Genomic DNA, 20267 nt, shown 5'->3' with positions numbered 1-20267 from the left:
AGGGAAAGATAAAGAAGAAATTAGGGACTAGAAGAAATAGAGCCTGAAGTATCCGTAAAGTTCTACAGAAGCACAGCAAATCCCTGGGCTCCTACTGATAATCTTTAAAAATATCTGATAATTGCCAATTACACTAAAACTGTGTCTAAATTCACATAACCCGTGTTCAAGGCCTGCAAAAAAATTCTGGGATGCCACAGGCTTATTGTGATATGAACCAAAAGTGATTAGCTACCCTACAAAACAAAAAGCAAATCCAGAAACCCTTGTCCCCAAGCTATCGCAGCCAGCAGAGATCTCACTGTGCTGATCAACACCTAATTTTGTGCAGCCAACGTCTGTCAGAGTTATACACTTCTCCATACAGCTGCCCTCTGCCTCCCTGCACAAGGGATGGTTAAAACTGATCTTTTCCTAACTTTGAATCCCAAGAAAGCAGGGATGGAGGGCAACTCTTGAGACTCAACCACCTCCAGCTGTGATAGTTACCAGAGAGAAAACATGTCAGTGCAGATCCCATGGGAGGTGACTTCCAGTAACATGAACAGCAGAACTAAGGAATAACAGCTGTGTGAGGATGCTCCAGCAACCACAGCAAGGTGTTTATTATTCAATGCTCAAGGTGGAATTAAAAACAAAAAACAAAAACCAAAAAACCCAACAAAACAACACACAAATGCTGATCACAAATAGAAACATATTTAGAGATGAAGACAAGATAAGCTGGCCCACGAACAGACTTCGGTCAGCTACAAAGACGTAGAAAAGATTAAAATAGCTTAGTTCTATTAAGACAACACAGGAAGGACTCGGGAAACACCCAAGCAGCTACTGTCTCCCAGGACTGAATGGGGGCAGGGAGAGGAAGGAGACTGCAAGCTCATCACCAAGTTCAAACGAGAACCTGAGGCAAGACAACAGCACCCAGGGTGCACAGAGACACCCAGTTAGTTCCGTTTGGAAATTATCAACTTCATGGAGAAAGAGAGCATCCACCAAGGAGACAAGTACCGAGGACGGCAGGGCACAGAGTACACCAGGGACAGTTCCCACAGAGCCTCCACAGAGCTTCAGAGAGGCAGAAAGACGGTGTTTCACTGGAGCTTGCCCTGGAACCACACTAGCAGGACGCTGAAACTTCTGTAGTTACTTGTCACCTTTAGCAATTCAGAAAACTCCTTGTCTCATCTACCTAATTCACAGTCAAATGACCTGTTGGCCTGAGAGTGTTGATTTTAACAGATGCCATCTCATATCCTTTTATTTTATAGACGACAAACATCTTTTTTACATCTGTAGCATTACATGAGGTAGGTATATTTCACTGCTTTAGTCAAAACCTGCAACAGAAATAAGTACTGCTATTACTCACAGTTTTATCATCCACATCTGTCACTGAATCTACATCTGATCCAGGATACTTTTTTCCCATTGCAAAATGTATTAAGTGCTTTTTCTCTAACCACACTGGAATTCACTTTTTAGTCCCTTATTCATTAAATTTTACTTCTGTTAATGGACATTTTATTGCCCTTTTTCCTATCATTAATACTTGTTTTAATTGCTGCTTTAATTTCCTTTAAGATTCTTTCCCATCAAGAAAACATTTTCATACTTGTGAAATCACAGTTCTTTTGCCTAAGCATACTCTACAGGATGCTCATTCGCTAACACTCATGCTATCATTTTCCTTTTAAACTTTTCAGGGCAACTGTGCCAACACTTAGGTTCTAGAAAACCTGCCCTTTTTGAAGTCAGAAACAAGCGTATTTCTAGGTGAGGCTGTATTCTGCTTGCGCAAACGTAACCCCGTCACCACTGAAGGATGAAGATCAACCTCTGTTGGGTGAAGAATCTTCTCAATGAAAGATTAATTGGCTTATCTAACAGAAAGTTCCACAGGGTTGTTTTTCACCCTACTAAAATGTTTTAATAATTAACTACTGATAATTTAGGATGCTTAGTAAGTGTCCACAAATGAAAGCCACTCGCCGTACACATTCTTTTTCTTCCTGTGAACCACAAAAACGTTCAAGCAGCAAACTCCTTTTCTTGCCTTTGTGGTACATATGCACTTACTATTCATGTAAAGAAAACTATGACACCTGAGAGTGTCGTACTACAAAATCTTGCCTACAGTATCTGCCCCAAAGCACCTCAGAGTAACCCCCAAACGTCTTTAGCCTGGATTTGCTCAGCTCACAGCCTACCACAGTCCCCAGGTTCTTCTACCTGATATATTTTGTTGAAGGTTTTTTGGGGAGATTTTTAAAAATTTTTTCTTTGTTTTTTTAAAGAAAAACCACAGTGGATGATTAGATGGTTAATGATCAAAAGTCAGTTTACACCCAGCCATTCTCCAGAATCAAAGAAGCCACCTGTTCAGGGACAGGATGCAATACTGTGGCCATGGGCAGACGCACTCGTGGTGGTATCTGTGGTTGTGTTCCCTTCTTCAGAGAAGACAGTGACAAAGTCACTGTGTTGATGTGCCTTTATCAGCCGTGTGGTGTAGCACATGTTACTCTCCTTGTACCTTATGCCTTAACCTTTCATCATAAATACTATAGCTTTTCTGTTGAAACAGAAAGCAGTTTGGTATTTACTGATTACTCTTTCTGTACTTTTACCTCTGAAGTAATCTATACCGTACATGTATAGATAGTTCTCTTAAAGTTATCTCTGGACAAAGTGAAATCCCTTGCAGCCTTTACCTGAGTTTGGAAATGGTAGTAAATCTTTAAACAAGCACAATCTTCTCTACCACATATCAATTCCCCTTTTCCAAAATACCACAAGCATGCAGTAGCAGTTATTTTAAAGCAACTCTTCTGAGAGGTATTTTCGGGATACTGTGAACTATCTCTATCTTGTTCCCTCTTCATCACGATTCTTTGTCCTACCAACAGCACTACCAAGAGAAACTTCTGCATTATCAGTCATGTGAAACACCATCACTGCCAACTCACCATGCTGCCCACTGAGTAAGGACATCTTGCTGTATCTTGTGAGCAAGTTACCTAAATATAGATCTGGGGCTTTTCTATTTGACACATAAAATGCAGGGATCATTAGTTTGCCTCAGAATGAGCAGTTTATGGGATGAAGGGTATACATTGCACCATATTTTCATAATGTGATAGTAAAATATTAATGAACCAAAACATGCTGGTCCTAGCCAAGCATACATCAAGATAAACTGACAAAACTTAACAACTGCCATCAACAACAAGCTATTACAGACAGAAAAATAAATCCTAATCACCATTAAAACCTCTCATGGTCTTCAAAAAGATGACCAAGACTAGTTCAGTCTAGATTATTTGTATTATTACAGAAGCTTCAAATACACCCGAGGCTTCACTTTCAGGCACCGTAGACTTCGACACTGCACAGGACATTATAGCCTGAAGTTACAATTAACATTTCAGTCTCCGTTCCCAATTAATTTAGAAGGCAATTAGTATTTTAAGCTTGACTGAGATGATTCAGACCGATTCTGTGATTCTCTGCCATGGAATACCCCAACATCAAGTATTTGATAGTACATTGGAATTACTTCAAGTGTTAGCATCACCATAACTACTAAAAAGCAAGTTTCCACAGCTCCGAAGCATTTGTTAAAATAGATCCATCCATGCTGCGGCTTTATGCACATTTCCTTGTGATCTCCACTATTTTTAAAAGTTTTCTACTTTCAGTAAGTAATCAAAAATATGTAGGAATGGTGAATGAAAAAAACTTTGCAGACAACACCTGCTAAATTATTCTTTTCTCCTTCTTTTGTTATTTTAAAAGGAGTATCCATTCTACTCTGTTTTTTGTAGGAATGTCCCAGCATCTTTATCCTTCTTCTGTCTCTTCCTCCAGCATTTCATTGCTGGTTTTTGTGGGTGCTTTCGTCTGTTTGTTTATTCTTAACTAAAACCTTCAACATAAAGGCAAAATTACACAAACTGAAGTTCCTACTCAACTAAAAAAATACATACCGAAACATCAGAGAGCCAATAAGCAGACTTTACTATAATATTTCACCTCAAATCTTTGTTGTATTGTTACAGCATTTCACAATCCTTTCACAGCTGCTTGCATCTCACTTTCCTACAGAGAGGCAACAATTACTATTGCTGTTCATCCACTTTCAGTTTTTAATATCACCAGTCCCTGCAATAAATTTCAATAATTAGGGCATGTTCACCTGCCTTTTTTTTTTTTTTTTTTCCAATAAATACCTAAAATCACCCTGGCTCTCTGTGGGGGCAATAGCTGATAGGGCTGTTATATTTTTTCATAGCACCTCACACTTCTAATAGCTGTAGGTAAGGCAGCATGCCTCACTGACCAATTCCCTCAATGGATCCTAGTTGTACATTCCTGGGAAACCCCAAGAATAAAAGTTTTAAAGGGAGAAAAAAAAAAAAAGTTCTATGGCATCTGTTTCTGTTAGGTCCTATCTAAATTCAGAGCATCTCTTTTGAGGTAGAAAGAAGGGCTGTAAATATAGAAATCAAGCTCAGATTCCAAAACAATTTAGAAAGTAATTCTCTGATTTGGATTCTCAAGACAACAGAAGATGTTCTCAGGCAGCTAAAGCAAAAGTGAAATTATTGCTTGGTTAATAATTGCTTGATTTTGTTTAGTGAACTTCCTTTTGCTTTAATTTAATACTTTTTATTTAAGACAGTTCCACATCTTCATATAATATTTATTTACTGCAGGTCTTTGGAAAAAAAGGAAATCAGTTCTAGAAAGAAAGCACACTTGGCAAAGCACTAAGATAATAATGAATACTAACCAAGATCACTAGTGAGCTCCTGTGGAAGTTTTAAGAAAACATAAGACAGAAGTAGTGATCAGCAAGATTAATAAAGACATCAATTAATGTACTTTTTGTATTAATTACATTTTGCTGCAATACCTCAGCTCCACAACCATCCTGAAGAAGGCAACATCAGCATGTTTTCTTTCACAAAACCATCTGGAAAGCATAAAGATCAACTTCATATCACTCCAGATGCACCTGGACCCCAACCCATCATATTCACCTCATTTAAACTTCAGATTCTCTTAACAACGGTGACTGTCCACCATTATAGCTAAAAAAATTCCCTCCCTCATCATCCTCTTCATGTCCCCCTGCTTTTCATTCCTCCCTCAGGCACACTGGACCATTAAGCAGCAAATGAGAACGAAACACAGCCTGGACCAGGTGGCTTACTTATCTGTGTTATTCCTACAGCATCAGTCAGTCACCTCTCAGGTTCAATGACAGACGCACAGATGGAAAGAGCTGAAGCTGAGGTCATGTCTCTCCTCTCTAGGTGTAGCGGACAGTGTGAGAAAGGCTGGTGGACACTGCTGCAGCACTCGCAGTGCTGGCTTGGCTACCAGCACTGTGACCGCTTGCCCTACTGCAGCCAAGCTGCTTGGGCTTCAACTTCGCTGCCAAAGATGGTGCTTTTTGACAGTGAGGGAGGGAGATAGCAAAGAGGATTTTACATGATTGCATTAAAGTTATGCCATTTGTTCTTCTGCAGTGACAACTCAATGATTTTAATAAGTTCTTCATATTATTAGGACTAATAACAACAAAAAAGGCAGCAGACCAGAGTTTTTTTATTGGTCTGATGCTAAGGAACACGACAGACAGTTAATCTTGATCTCCCTTTTATTTATATTTTTTAAGACCACCTGAACAGATCACACCTGTGAGATTCATTAGTTCCTTTTGCACAATATACTTAAATAGGTGACGTGGCTGAGGAATGAAACAGACCTCTACAACAATCATTTAAAAAAAAAAAAAAAGGCACCACAAAACAAGAGGCAAACAAACTAGACCGATGAATGCATGATTATTTGCATCACTTATAACTGTTGTGCTACATTCCCTCCAGGCTGGTTAGGGAACTTCAAGGATACAATTATAAACACTCCTCGAGAATCAGAGCTAGAAAACAGAAACAACCTGCATCCAGCTGAGCAACTCGAACAGAAAATACTTTGAGCACATCAGGTTACTTTTTCAAATTGCAATTTGAAGACTTCAAGAACTCAAACAATTATTTTCAACAACTCCATATGTACTATACGCAGGCATAAGAGTCTACATTTTTTATATGAAGTCAGGACGCTTGATGACAGTGGTACACTGTCAAACGAGAGGCTCAAGACAACCTATTTGAAATGGATTTTGGTTCAGAGCCGCTTGTACTTTGAAAGCTGTGTGCTGCCTCCCGGGCAAAGGGCTGGCTGCAGAGAGAGGCCAGGTGGGAACGCTGGGAGCTTGCTCCTGCCAAGAGAAACACCAAAAACTACCCTCTTTGTCCTCGTCTTTACCTCTGGTGCTCCCTGCTCACACCTGGGTTTTCTGGGCAAGGAGGATATCACAAACACTGCCGAGAGCTGCCACCATATTTAGCCTGTTAGATCACGCCACTGGCAGCACCTTCTATACTTGGCCGAGCATGTTGCAAACGGCAACACCTGACTTGCTGGAACCAAGTTATGCTAGCATTGCAGCCAGCAGCACTGAGTTTAGCATTTGTTATCCTCAGGCCACAACAGCACCTATTTCTTTCCTCAACAAGAAGAAAAATAAATCTAAATCACATTCTAAGCAAAAAAATAAGCACGGCATTTGTCATGTCTTTCACACTTAATACATTCTGTACAGTTTTTTTCTAAGCAATCCATTTCTTCAGTTACTTCGGGCACACCATGATCAATACAGTCAAGCACATACTTCGTTGCACGATTTTAAAGCGCACAATCTAAAAAAGGTGTAAATAGCTCTCAGATTATCTCCATATTTAGCTGCGATTTGAAAACACGAGCTCCCGCGGCCAGAGGCACCCGAGGACCGCACTTGCCGCAGGCTGCCGCCCGTGCTCACAGGAGCCATCCTCAGTGAGACCATTTGTTGACAATTCCTCAATGCCTCGGAAAGTTCAACATAAACACACACGCATGCTTCAGATGTTTCCACACTCACCATAGAAAAGCCACATTAAAAAAAAAGAAGTCTCAGTTTTAAAAGTCTTCCAAGAAAACCGGTGCCCACGGTGTGCCGGTTCAGCTCCAGAGCAGCATGGCACAGCCACTGTCGTGACAAGCAGGAGAGACAGTCACATCACCCTGCCTCCACTGGGGCTGCCCCAGCAAAAGTGCCAAAATGGGATTATGCCATCGTAGCAGGATATAATTCAAGAGGATACAAGGGGACAGTCTCGAGCACTGGAACTGGCAAGTGAAACACTGCAGCAAAACCCAGGGATTTAAACCCTTGCCTGGAGACTTCTACAGGAGAAGGAGTCAATGCATCAGTTCTTCCCATCTCCACCCAAATCTATGGGGCATTACCTGCCTCCCAGGGTAGATAGAGAGGGAAGTCTTTGCAGAATTTACAGCTTTTTGCCTTCCCTTATTAATTCTCATTTCCAGCCCTGCTTCATAGGGAGAGCTGCACATCAACAATGCTCACAGCCAAGACTCTTAGAAAAAACTCCTGGCACTGAAGTGAAAACAAACAATACAAAACAGGACCACCAAAATACAGTTCTACTCTACAATCAGGACCTGCTATTTTAACTTCTCCCAATTCACAAAAAAGACCCTTGTAGGAAAATGTTTATTGGGAAAGGACAGCAGGATCAGAAGTAAAATAACACTTCATTTTCCAGTCACATAAAAAAAAAAAATAAAGAACACCAACACAATTCCAGCACACACTGACTGAATACTCTTCTAGAAAACGATAATAAAAATGTGACAAAAACATCAAATCAAATACATCAAATAGGAAAGAAAAAACTTAGACAAATCTCCTGTTAATACCCATTTCAAATGAAATTGTTTTCACCTTGCTAGAGCTACCATAACATTCCAATGTTCGACTACATCAGCTTCACTAAAATTAAAGTTAATGCAAGGCCCTAAATATCCTCTGCATTGACTGATCACTATTTTTATGCCTTTTTTTGGTGACTTTTGCTGTGGAAGCAGAACTGTAATACCTCTCTTTCAATTTAGCCATAACACACAACCTACTGCACTCCATTTTTTGCATGTCAGATACTTAGAAGATGACAAAAGAAAGTAAGTAATACCTCTCTTTCAATTTAGCCATAACACACAACCTACTGCACTCCATTTTTTGCATGTCAGATACTTTCTTTTGTCATCTTCTAAGTAAGTAGCAGAGTATTCAAAAGGTAGTCAGATTTAAAATAAACATGGAGTGACTTAGCTCTTAAACACAGGACTGTCTGCATACACAGGAGCTGACACAGCTTCCTGGGTAGTCTACCGAAAAATAGAGGTTGAAATAGTTCGGTTGAAATCAACACTCATGAGATGTGAAGAATAATTGAGCTGTTGGCAAGACTGGACTTGTGCTCTCTCTTCCTCTAATCTTTTGCACAGATTAGAAGAAGAATGGGATTTATACTATTTTCTCCAAATCAACACAGAACATCCAACCTCCAGCAACATCACGGGGAAAAAAAAAACAAAACAAAACAACAAAAAAAAACCCCCACAAAACCAAAAACAAACAAAAAACCAAAACCCAGAAAACAGAAAAATCAACTGAATTCCATGCATCTGAAATCACTGAGACATAAGGATCAGGTTGTACCTATGAAAATGTCCATTTTGATAAAAAACTAATTTTGTTTATTTATAGAATCATAGAATGATTTTGAAAGGACCTTAAAGATCATCGAGTTCCAACCCCCCTGCCATGGGCAGGGACACCCTCCACTAGACCAGGTTGCTCAAAGCCTCATCCAGCCTGGCCTTGAACACCTCCAGGGATGGGGCATCCACAGCTTCCCTGGGCAACCTGTTCCAGTGCCTCACCACCCTCACAGGAAAAAACTTCCTCCTAATATCCAATCTAAATCTGTCCTCTTTCAGCTTAAAACCCTCATCCTATCACTACACTCCCTGATAAAGAGTCCCTCCCCATCTCTCCTGTAGGCCCCTTCAGGTACTGGAAGGCTGCTGTAAGGTGTCCCTGGAGCCTTCTCTTCTCCAGGCTGAACAACCCCAACTCTCTCAGCCTGTCCTCGTACTGGAGGTGCTCCAACCCTTTGATCATTTTTGTGGCCCTTCTTTGGACTCGTTCTAACAGGTCCATGTCTTTCTGGGCTGAGGACTTGCAGAGCTGGATGCAGTACTTGTGAACCTCAGAGATCTTTTTAGCCTGCTTTGGCTTGAGCAGAGCAGTTTTTCAAAAGTACAAAGATGTTGTAAGGAAAAATTAAAACCTGTGTAAACTTGGTATTTTTAAAAGAAACTTCTTGGATTCTAGCATCTAAAATAAGACCTGCATTCCTTAACCTAAATTTTGTCTAGTGCATTGAAACAACATAGCTGTATAGTTTTGCAAGTCTATTCATTAAAATATCTTTACCTGGATCAAATATAAATGTTGGGAAGATGAGGCATGTTAATATCACTGTTTGCATTTAAATAAAAACTTAGGTTAATACTTTGATTGCTTTTTTTCCCAACATTTATTTTATGCCCCCGAAAAATCCTACTGTTTTACACATACAATTACATTAGACCTTGCTGCAGTTAAAACATCACCATACAAAAAACCAGAGTACTACCGAGCTTCACAAGCACGTTTCCTGAGCCAATGCTGAAAATAACCCACAGGAAAAGGCTGTTGTTGAGCATATAAATGAGTCTTTCGTCAATTCTCATGTCACATTTGACTCTCCATTCTGTACCTGAGATACTCTCTGGACCTATATTTTGTTAACCATGGTTGGCAACCAGAGACAGCACCTGTGTGGGACACAGGGGAGAAAGGCCAACATCAGGTGACAAATATGTAATGTTAAATTAGCTTCCCCCAGCTTAAGGAAAAGGAAATACATATAAAGAATGCCAAAATTAAGAAAAACACAATCATGGATAAAAAAGGAAAGAGAAAGATAAAGTGCTGGAGATTAATTCAAGAAAGTGCGTGACACCCGACTTCCTGTTGTCCATCGACAAGAGGGGTTAGGAAGCAGCCTAAAGGACTGTGTGCTGCTTTGCTTACTTCAGGCTTCCCCACATCACACTAAGCCACCCTTCAGCTGAAAGTGAGAGCCAACATGCCGAGCTGAGGCGACGTCACCAGGAGGAAGGACGAGGACATCCTTGTATTGTATGTACCAGGGGGATCGATGGGAACAGCCCAGTTAGGACATTTTGGCCGCCTGTGGCAAGCACTTCTTCGGTGGGAAGCAAAGGATAGCACAGTTTACCCTCAAAATGTCTCTTTTAATGCATATGGACTGCACACACTACAAGGCTAATGTCATTTTCTAGACTGCACAAGACCATGACAAAAGTAGCCACCAGACCTTTTGGAGAGAGGCAGAGGGATTCGTCCAGCAGCCAGGTATTGCACCCCAGCAGCACCCGCTACTGTCAGATTGCTTCCTCTCATACTCACAAACACACTCAGCCCCGGCTACACTCAGTAAAAAGATAACATCAAGAACTTAAACCACATATGTTTTTATGTAGCACTTGTAATACTATCCAATAAATTACAAGTTTTCCATTATTGCACTTCCAAAATTTTCTCTGTGCTGTGTCCACGTCAACCTGCTTTACCCAGCTCTTTCTTTTACCAAAATCAACTGGGAGCCCTTGAAAAGACAGACGAAAGAAATACTAAAGCTACCCAGAAGACAAAAATTCTCTTTCATTACAGTTTTGGAGATCTTCACAATTGCTTTAATTTTATAAGACCTTTCAAACCTTTTCAAGACTGGATTGTACACTACAACAATGGACTTGGTATTGAAGAAATGCAGTTCTCTTAACTCCTTTGTCTCCCTCATTGAACAGGGAGTGCATCAGATCTCAGAATCTTTCCCAATGTGAAAACAGATGAAGTCAGCACATCTGCACATCTGGACCAGACTGTGTCAAGATTCTTCTAAAGCAAGAAAGTACCTATTTATTATGACCAAAAAAAAAAAAAAAAAAAAGATTGGTGTACTTCTCCCAGATCACTTTAGAAGATTACGTATTTTCCTCAGAATGCATATCTTCTTATAATATAGACTTTTTATTTCAGGTTGTATAGCAGGGTAAACTGTAAAGCTGTATGACCGAAAACCACCCCAATACTAAAGAAAACTCCTCTTACTGGAAAAGCAGACCGTGGAGGCAGTGACTTGCATAAAGATTCTTGCAAAGAAAGAAAAAATAAAAAACCCAAAATACCCCATACGCTTTCTTGAGCAAAAAAATCCATTGCAAGTCTTTCATGCAGTTTCATATGCCACCCTAGCAGTACAAACTAATTAACTCAACACTGCAAAATAAACAGAATAATTCCAGCCCCAAGGCCAGCAATTTGAGTAACCCTCGGGAAGAAGAAGGAGCTTTGAGAGCAGTGTACAGCCCCAGGATGAGAGTCGCACCATCTGCATGCACCCAATTCCTTCACAAAGTCCTTGTATCAGAACATCAATATTCCCAAGCAACAGTACTACCACTTCTCACCAATATTTCCATCTCACTGATTTGGACTCTGATCAGACATCTCTAACTTCATTACAGAATTTGTTTCTTCATAGCTCATAAAAGCAAAATGTGAGAAGTCAGCAAGACTGCATATTCCTTATATCCAGTAGCCAAGAATTGCCTTGTCCGTTCCCTGCTCCCAAGCACCAGAGCTGGGACTGCCAGGCAGGCTTTGCTGGGGACAGGAAGCAGAGATCTGAGCCATCTGACTCACTCTTTACTGACAAGCCCTTGGAGCTGGCAGAAGCCTGCCAGCTGCATAACATGTATGTGAGAAAGCGAGGTAGGGAGGGGAAAATAAAAAGGCAGGCTCAAGGAAACAGAATACAAAAAGAAAGCCAGTAACACATAACTGAAGATAACACATGGCTGAAGATAACAAAGCCTGATAGGAAATCTGAATAGCATACTATCAAAGCTATTCCATTAAAACCTGAGGTAGAACTGCAGAGAAAGAATTTAACGTACACCTAAGGGTGGCAGAAGCTAGCTAGAAGCACAAGGGGGATCAGAAGACAGGAGAAGACTGGGAGCTGATGCAGGAAAAGGAACCTGCCTTCTTCAGATCAGAAACTAATCCATTATCATCTTTAAGAAGCAGATAAAATAAAAAGAAAAAAAACCTACATACCTGGCCTCTACTTATCAGGCAATTATGATCTTCAATAAAATTCAGTAAAAAGAAAATGTGTTTTTTAATGTATAAATATAACACTTCAATACCTAAAATGTATTTCGTGCATTCACAAAATCTCAGCATAGATGCTTGAAAACTATTTTTAAAAGCTATTTAGATCCTGCAGTATTTTACAAATTTGGTGTTTTTCTTGAAGTGTTTTTGAACGGAAATTTTGCAACTGAAAAAAAATCCTTCCCTAACATAGCCAATTCCTAAACAACACGATATTTATTTAGTGCAATACTGCTCATCAGAAGCATGTCTCAACCCTAACAAAGTTCAGTACATCAAAGAGGAATATGTATCAAAGCAAAGTGCTTAACCACACAGATTTCAATACGAAATTCAATATTCCAGGAAGGCTTTTATGGACACTTAATTGACCTCTAGGGACTCAGACACCAAATCAGAATTTACTCCGGAAACCTAAACTTACATTTTGCACTGAGACGTTCTTTTCTGGAAAAGCAATGGATTATTCTAAATCAGCAGGGGTGGGAAAAATAGGAAGCAGTATTTAATTAAACCAACATTAAGATCTCAAAGGATTGTTGGCACACGGCACTCTCCCCCAGCCCTTTCAAAAAAAAAATCCTAGCCAGAAACACAATGACACAACTATAAATTTTATCAAATTCAATTAGCAGTCATGTACTTTTGCAACGTCTTGAAGGAACACTGTTAAAAATAGCCAGTAAATACAGTATGCTATTCCCTGAAGAGTGATGGACCAGACTCACCCAACCTGAACCATGAATCTCTTGCCTACAACAGGCAAACCACTAGATCCAGAAAAGTTTACATTTCTGTTTTCTGCAGCACGACAGATGTTCCAAGGCATGTTCGCTGTTTCTTCACATCTTTAGATTTCTGGACAAATTTTACTTGTGGTTCTGAGGAAGACTTTGCTGTCCTCCTCAGAATCAAGGTTTGCCCCTAAAACCAGGAAAACCAATGCATAAATATTTCTCTTTCATTAGGAAGTTTTAAAAAATGGTTCAACCACATTAAAACGAACTGTGGCAGTACCAGCAGCACTCACTTTTCACTTCACTTTTCAGGCCTGAACCACTCATTTCTCAAAAAAAAAAAAAAAACCCAAACCCCAAGAGCTGCTTTTCCTATTGTTATCTGCAACTGGATAATGATTTTAAATTGGTAGCCAAACATGTAGACTAGGACAAAATCAACAATCCTTTAAAACTGTCTCAAGAGATTTTTTTCAACAATGGAAGCAAAACAGGGATTATCTGCCCCCAATGTATCGCCATTACTTTCTTAATTGAGAATATTCCCCTGAACTACTTAAAACAAGCATCAGTGTCCCATCAGCAGCATCTATCTCACCTCAGTGATTCACACACCTTACCACCACCCTGGTTCTCTTCCTTTCAAAGCCAAGCCCTCCCTTCAGTAGAGGGGAGGGTGACATAAAAAAAATAAAAATCAAGTAGTAGGTGACAACTGACACTCCATCATTAATTACTCAGGCCCACCATTTGCATTTAAATCCCTGTGGGAAGGCCCAAGCTAATAAAATGCATCTGAATTTAATAAGACATATGAATTTAGGATAAAAGTGTCAGAAGCTATTACCATTCTCCATTAAAGCATACTGGTTTCACCAGATCCGGAGGAAATTTCTCAGTAACCACCAAAGCCCTGGGTGTATTATGAAAATTTTATTTCTTCCTCCAGAAAGAAATGTAACATGGGATAAAGACACCACCAAACTCTCCTGGTAATGGCAAGCCAGGCATTCACACTTAATATACTGCATATGTGCTATTATGACTAGAAATGTAGGCAATCAGTCTCTGAATTTCTCAGAAGAACACTCTCATTTGTACACTGGCTTTAATCATAAGATAATTTGCTTTGAGATCCCCATTAGCAGTGCATTACAGGAGTTTTATGTGCCATGATCTATGAAAAGGAGCTAAGTGCATGTTCTGACAGGCTGGGGAAAACACGAGCGGTAATTATTTCAATAACATCAGCAGTGTTTCTCTAACCGGTTTTATAATACCACCTGGCCCAGGAAATGATAAAAGGCTCTTAAAGAACTATGCAGAAAAGGTAAGACAACATTGATAAAGAAGCTTCAAAGGAGGTGAGATAACAATGGATGGGAAAACAGCTGCCTGCCTGGCTCACTCCAGGCAAGGACCCTTACACTTCCCAAGCCAGAGCCAAAATGAATACCTGTGCCTGCTCTGCCAGCAGCAGCTGATCCGGGTCAGGAGACCACTGCTCCGTTCTGTCCCTTTTTCTCCTGGGGATCTCTTTGTTGCCCAAGATCTACTGAAGTAACCGCACGCATTAATTGTTTCCCAAGGTAGTTTTTGACTATGTAATTTAGTTTAAAATAAGCACTTACATAAAGGGTTCTGGTTATGGTTTTCTTCATGTGCTTTTTCAAGAAAACACACCACAAACTCAGCTATGTCATGAACATCCAGCTTAGGGAGCAGCTACAGCTGAAGGTGTGCCAGGGTGCAATAGACCACTTAAACCCTTAAATCACCACTGGTGCTGGGGAAGGTTGTGTAGAGGGGGAGTAACTACAAACTTCTCGCACTCAGGTAAGAAAACTACAGAATTTCACTCAAGGAGCAACTGCAGTCTCATGCCTACTGTGCTTCATATAGCAAAACAGTCCTTTTACTAAAACAAAGACATACATTCACCTGATCCAGAACCATAACACAAACCAAAATGGATTGCATAAACACATTAAGTTTGATCTCACCCTTCTCAGACAAATCAATTCAAGGGAATACTAAGAGAGTGTGGTCAAAACCCCCAAAGATACCCAAAGACTAGATGTGAACAAAAAGTATACACTTATCAGGAACTGAAATGATGCCAAGACAAAACCAAGGAACAACCTACTGTAAGCAAGAAAAATACTCAACCACATCAATAAATATATCAATACCAAGCCCATAACTAGAAATCCTACTTCCCATGATAACTCTTCATGCTTTCCAATCAAACTGTCCAATGTTGAAGATACCAATTTGATAAGCAATTATTAACACAGGATACCACTTAAACTATTTGTCTCCTCCTACAAAAGAGGGCATGCTCCCTTAAAGAATGGCCAGCTCTAAGACTCTTTGGAGCATGCGTTCGCTACACACACATCCAAAATGAAATGAAGCTTAGTAACTCCCAGTGAAAAATTAAGTTAAACGTGACTACCTATAAGCCAGCTCATTTATTCATGTCAACAGGCATATACACTCAGTGTAAAGAAGTTTACTGGGGACTATGAAGTATACAGGCTGCATATTTCATTCAAATCCTTGTTGCTGGTTTGAGGTAAATCTTGAGGATCTACAAGACCAACTGATTAGCTGAAGTTAAGAAGTTAAATGATAAGAGTGCTTCACCTGTTACCGCACTGACAGACCCAGTAAGCAATGCTATTTAGAGAGAACACACAACAAGCCTGGCCACTCTCTGTGGCCCATTCCTCTTCCCAGCATCCACAAACACAGTATCACAGATATTAAAAGATCTCTTCCTGCCTATTCTATCATGCAGCTGTTTTGGACGTATCTGAGAATTGGTCCAATCCCTTTTTGAATCAGCTGATATGGTCTGCCTCCACCACCTCCTGAGACAACGAAACACAGCAGCATCCTGCAGAGTCACCAAAACCTGTCTGTCAGTAATATTCTGTGAGTCACGCAGAACTCGTGCACTACTACCACCTTTGCTGGGAGCACAGTGAGATACAGAAGACTCACTATATTCAAGAAGAGACAATCTTTTATTATACCCAAAAAGCTTTCAAGACCTGATGAAGAATTTACATACCCAAAAGCTCGTCTGCTTCTCCCAGCTCTATCAGATGATCTAAAAAGATATTCATTCCCCCTACAAACCTAGCAACTATGTACTCTATGGACACTTATTCAAGTTCATCCTAAGACTGTGGTTATGTTCATTCCCCCCCATCTAACTATTCTCAGATACAAATACATGACTGCATTTGATTTGCTTTAAATCTGGAAAAGCACATGAATTTTGATCATACATGAGAAATAACTAGCTTACTTTTCCTCTTGACCCTACCAAGCAGTTTTCCAAACAGTAAAAGCACATAAAGATATACAGCAATGACTGTCCTGCTGACATTTAACGAAAGGTGTACAGCCTCTCAAGTCATCATCTAAACATGTTTACAACCAACAGAGTTGCAGTGGAGCTGTTTAACTCCTCATTTTACCTGCCAAGTCTCAAATGCCTTCTTGCAGCTTCACAAGGCTCCTCAATCTCATAGAAGCCAGGGCTCTGGTCTTCCACACTGCTGGAGTTCTGCCATTCAAAACAGAGATTTCTCCCAGCACCCATAGCAAAAGGCAAGTTCTCATACTCGGGTATTTCCTCATAGTGACGCACGTTCTCATACTCTGGAGAACAAATGCTAGTTACAGAATTTAAATGCATTTGTGACAAATTATCTCCTGAAAGTACATGCCCATCTAAAGACTCCAGCCTTTGGTTACTTCGCATCTCAGGTTGACTTCTGTTTCTCTGCCTCTTTTTCTGTAACATTGGACTACTTATTTCTACAGAATGTGCCTTGGCAGATTTAGCTTTCCTTTCACTGCCTACAGATGCTATAGTCCTGTTTCTGCCACTTCCACACCCATCCCCAGTGGAAAGGTTGGCAGTAGCACTATCCATCGACTGGCTGCCTTTAGACAGAAATTTTTGGAAGTCACTTTTCATTAAGCAAACCGATAGTTTCATGTTGAGAAACTTTTTCAAGCTATTTTTCTTCTGATGGTCTTTGCAAGGCTTGTCTGTCCTTTCCATGTCCATAGCAGAGAGAGACTTGGCCCTAGGCTTTGTCACAACAGTCAAGTGGTTGAAGCTGGTAGCTATGTTAACGGTTTTTAATGATTCAGAATTTCCGGAAAATGGAAGAATAGGATGAGGTAACTTCCAGACAGGTTTCTCAGAAGAACGTTTGGGTATGTCACAGGATGACAGTGTTTCTTGCTCCTTGGCTGGTGGACGCGTGAAGTGAGATCCTTCCTGAACACTGTTTGATTTGTCCTCACCGGAGGGGTAAGAACTTTTCTCCACAAGCTCTGCTGATGCAGCTTTTTTCAGCAGGCCAGCAGCTGGAATGCTGTGCCTCTGTGGTTTCTTAGGAACGATTTTTGGAGAACTGTCACTCTTTATTTTGACTTTATCTTCCAATTTTTGCGGGGAAACATGGAGGCTATTGGAAGCAGATGAGTACTGACTGCTAGTTAATTTGAGTTGCTTTGGCAAACTCATGGACAAAGCATCACACCTGACAAAGTTAGTCCTTTTGTCCACAGCATCTAGTATACTGGTGTCATCTGCCATTTCATCCATGGAGCTAACTAACTTATGGTCTGCATCTAAAGAACATTCAACACTTTCCACCAAATCAGAAGTTTTATGTGACAACTGAGACAAAAGATTTTGTGAAGTTGACTCTTCCACAGCGGGTTCCTTTACCTGATGTATTTTGTCTGCATTGCTTTGAGTTATCTCACATTTTTCAGGATGAAGCACTTCTGTATTATTGTTATAACAAACACTTTGACCAAGGATATTAATTTTTGCTGGCTTTTTAAAGCTTTGTTCCACCAGCCCAAAGGAATCTTTCTCTGAATTAGATGGTTCCTTTGTTCCTTCTCCTGTGGTGTCTATGCCATCCTGACGGACTAGATATGCAGCACGTGGCTTTCTTGGCTTAGGGATAGGAAGCACTTTTGAGCTCGGGACTGAAGATGTTTCAGAGAAGGCTTTATCAGCATCTGCTTTCATAACCATTTCACCTGCAAACGTATGATTGCTACTTAAATTTTCATTTTCCAGGATTTCCTGGTCCAACGGGCAAGAGCAACTGTGGTTATTTTCAGTTAAACCAGGACAAGTTTCAGACATCTGAAACTCATCAGCTGTGAGCTTACGGTCAGTATTTTGTTGCTTCCCTTTAGCTCCCTCAGAAGATGATGAAGACTGCACAAGTTCCATAAACTCTACTTTAACATCATTCTTGGAACTGCTGCCAACCCCTTTGTCAAGTTTGTCTGCATACCTGTGCCTCATAGGACTGCTGTTAGGAAACACACTATGAGTTAGAACATCCTTAAGTTTCTCTTCCAAAATGCTGGCTTTCAAAACCACCTGATTTCTATTTGCCAGTTTTTCATGGTGACTATCTCCCAGAGATAGTGCTTTTTTTTCACCGACTTTGATGTTCTCTAAGTTCTCAAAATGCTCAAAAATTATCTGATTTTTACAGGTGTTCTCCCCGTTTCCAAGCTTATGAAGGCATTCAAATTTGCAAGATGACATTGGTAGAATATATGCTGTGTTATCAGTACTCCCTTCTGAGGCTTCATTTTTACAGTTCAAGTGGTCTAGAGTTTGAGAAGAATCTCCTCTGTGCTCCTCAAAGCTTTTTGTGCTTTTTCTTGTAGACGATGGAGGTTTAACTTCTGGAACGGACGAGCTCTTGAGAACCTTTGGTTTTGGTGCAATTGCTGGCTTGGTTTTCCTTGCTGTTTGTATAACACCAGAAAGTACAACATCAGGCTTCGGTGCAACAGGTGGAGGCGTCGCCTTGTGTCCTACCACAAATTTTGGTTTGGGGGCCACTGGTGGCTTCTTAATTTCTGCAAAGGTTGGAAAACAAAGACTTTAGTCACCACCAGCCCACAGAACAACTTTACCTGCACCGCATAGGAGTTTGTAACATTTAAATCACATGATCTACAGAACCTCAGTGTGTGCATGTATACATTTTTTTTCTCACAAAACCATGCCTCCCTTCCCTACCACTGCTTTTTTACTAGTTGCCTTTCTTCTTTTTAACAGACACAATCAAGGGGTGGTAGGAAAAGTCTTCACTGGTACCTTGTTTGTTAAAAAAGTTTAACTTAATGAAAGTGTATGTCCTTACCCAGATGCTGAAGTATGATGCTAATAAAAATGGAGCAGATTAGCCAGGCTTTACAGTTGGAACTATTATAATATCTTTTAAAAATGGTGCAAATAGGCTAAGTGCCTCATGCATAATAAGCTACAAAGATAATAGAACAGCTAGGGTAATTGCCAAGACAGATCAGTTCCTTCCCCTACCACCTCTGGAAATGTGGAACAGAAAATTCCCCTTTCCCTTCCTTTTCTTTTCAAACAATATTGAGATGGATTACCATACCAGCTGTAAAACTGGCATGTCACTGCCATCAGTTCAGTGAAATGAGTGCATGGTGTGAAGCTAATGCAGTAATTTGTAGCAAGTCAGTACCTCCCTAATGTAAAATACTATTTCCGTATCTCTAATAAAATTACTCTTCCCAACACGTTCCTGTTTGACCTACAAACAGTCACCACAGCTATGACTTATGACCCACTTGACAACACAAGATGACAAACCCTGGGAAGAGTGGATGGCAGTAAAAGGAGCAGATTAGGAACATGCAGATTATGGAGTTTTGATTGTGTTGGTGGTTTTGAGTGGGTTTGGGGGGTTTTGTTTGGTTTGTGGTTTTTTTTAAAGGTATGCCTGAAACATTTTAATATTGCAGGAGATAATTCATGACCAATTTATTTCCATATACTAGAATAATTTATTTTTAAGTGCTTTGAGTGATTTTTGACATATGAAAACTGGCTTATAAAGTAAACAAGTTTTTAATTTTTTTTTTTTAATGTATTACCTCTGTATTTATTACATTTGTTCTGAATAACATTTTTGTGTACTTTCAGGAAGTCATATACATGTTAAATAAAACTCTCAAGAAAGCATGCCAATTAATGTTTCAGATGCAGAGATTGGGTAAGCCATTGATTTATTATTCCCTTTGAGGTGTGGGTTTGGTGTTTGGTTGGTTTTATCACCATTATTATTACAGATGTACAACTATATCCTATTCTCTAAGCTAGAGATACAAGAATAAAGTTTCAGACTTGGTGTTTTTTCTGTCTTGGATTTGTTTGTTTGTTTGAAAGAAATCTAGGTGGTTAAAAAAAAAGGGGG

At 40.1% G+C, this 20267-nt stretch overlaps 1 protein-coding gene across 1 annotated transcript in view; it reads right to left on the bottom strand.

Annotated features, from left to right (window-relative positions):
* Positions 1-18957, bottom strand: part of LOC104468550 (FYVE, RhoGEF and PH domain-containing protein 6-like) — a gene marked incomplete at both ends in the record, with an annotated part of 46100 nt that extends 27143 nt beyond the window's left edge. The window contains 2 exon segments of the mRNA XM_010082732.1: positions 16464-18924; positions 18927-18957. Of these exon segments, the coding sequence (XP_010081034.1) occupies positions 16464-18924; positions 18927-18957 (2492 nt within the window).
* Positions 18958-20267: the final 1310 nt, after the last annotated feature.

The sequence above is a fragment of the Pterocles gutturalis genome, unplaced genomic scaffold (assembly GCF_000699245.1).
Source record: "Pterocles gutturalis isolate BGI_N339 unplaced genomic scaffold, ASM69924v1 scaffold410, whole genome shotgun sequence".
Classification (NCBI taxonomy): domain Eukaryota; kingdom Metazoa; phylum Chordata; class Aves; order Pterocliformes; family Pteroclidae; genus Pterocles; species Pterocles gutturalis.
Note: the sequence above shows the minus strand (reverse complement) of the source record. Positions and strands in the feature narration are given on the sequence as shown.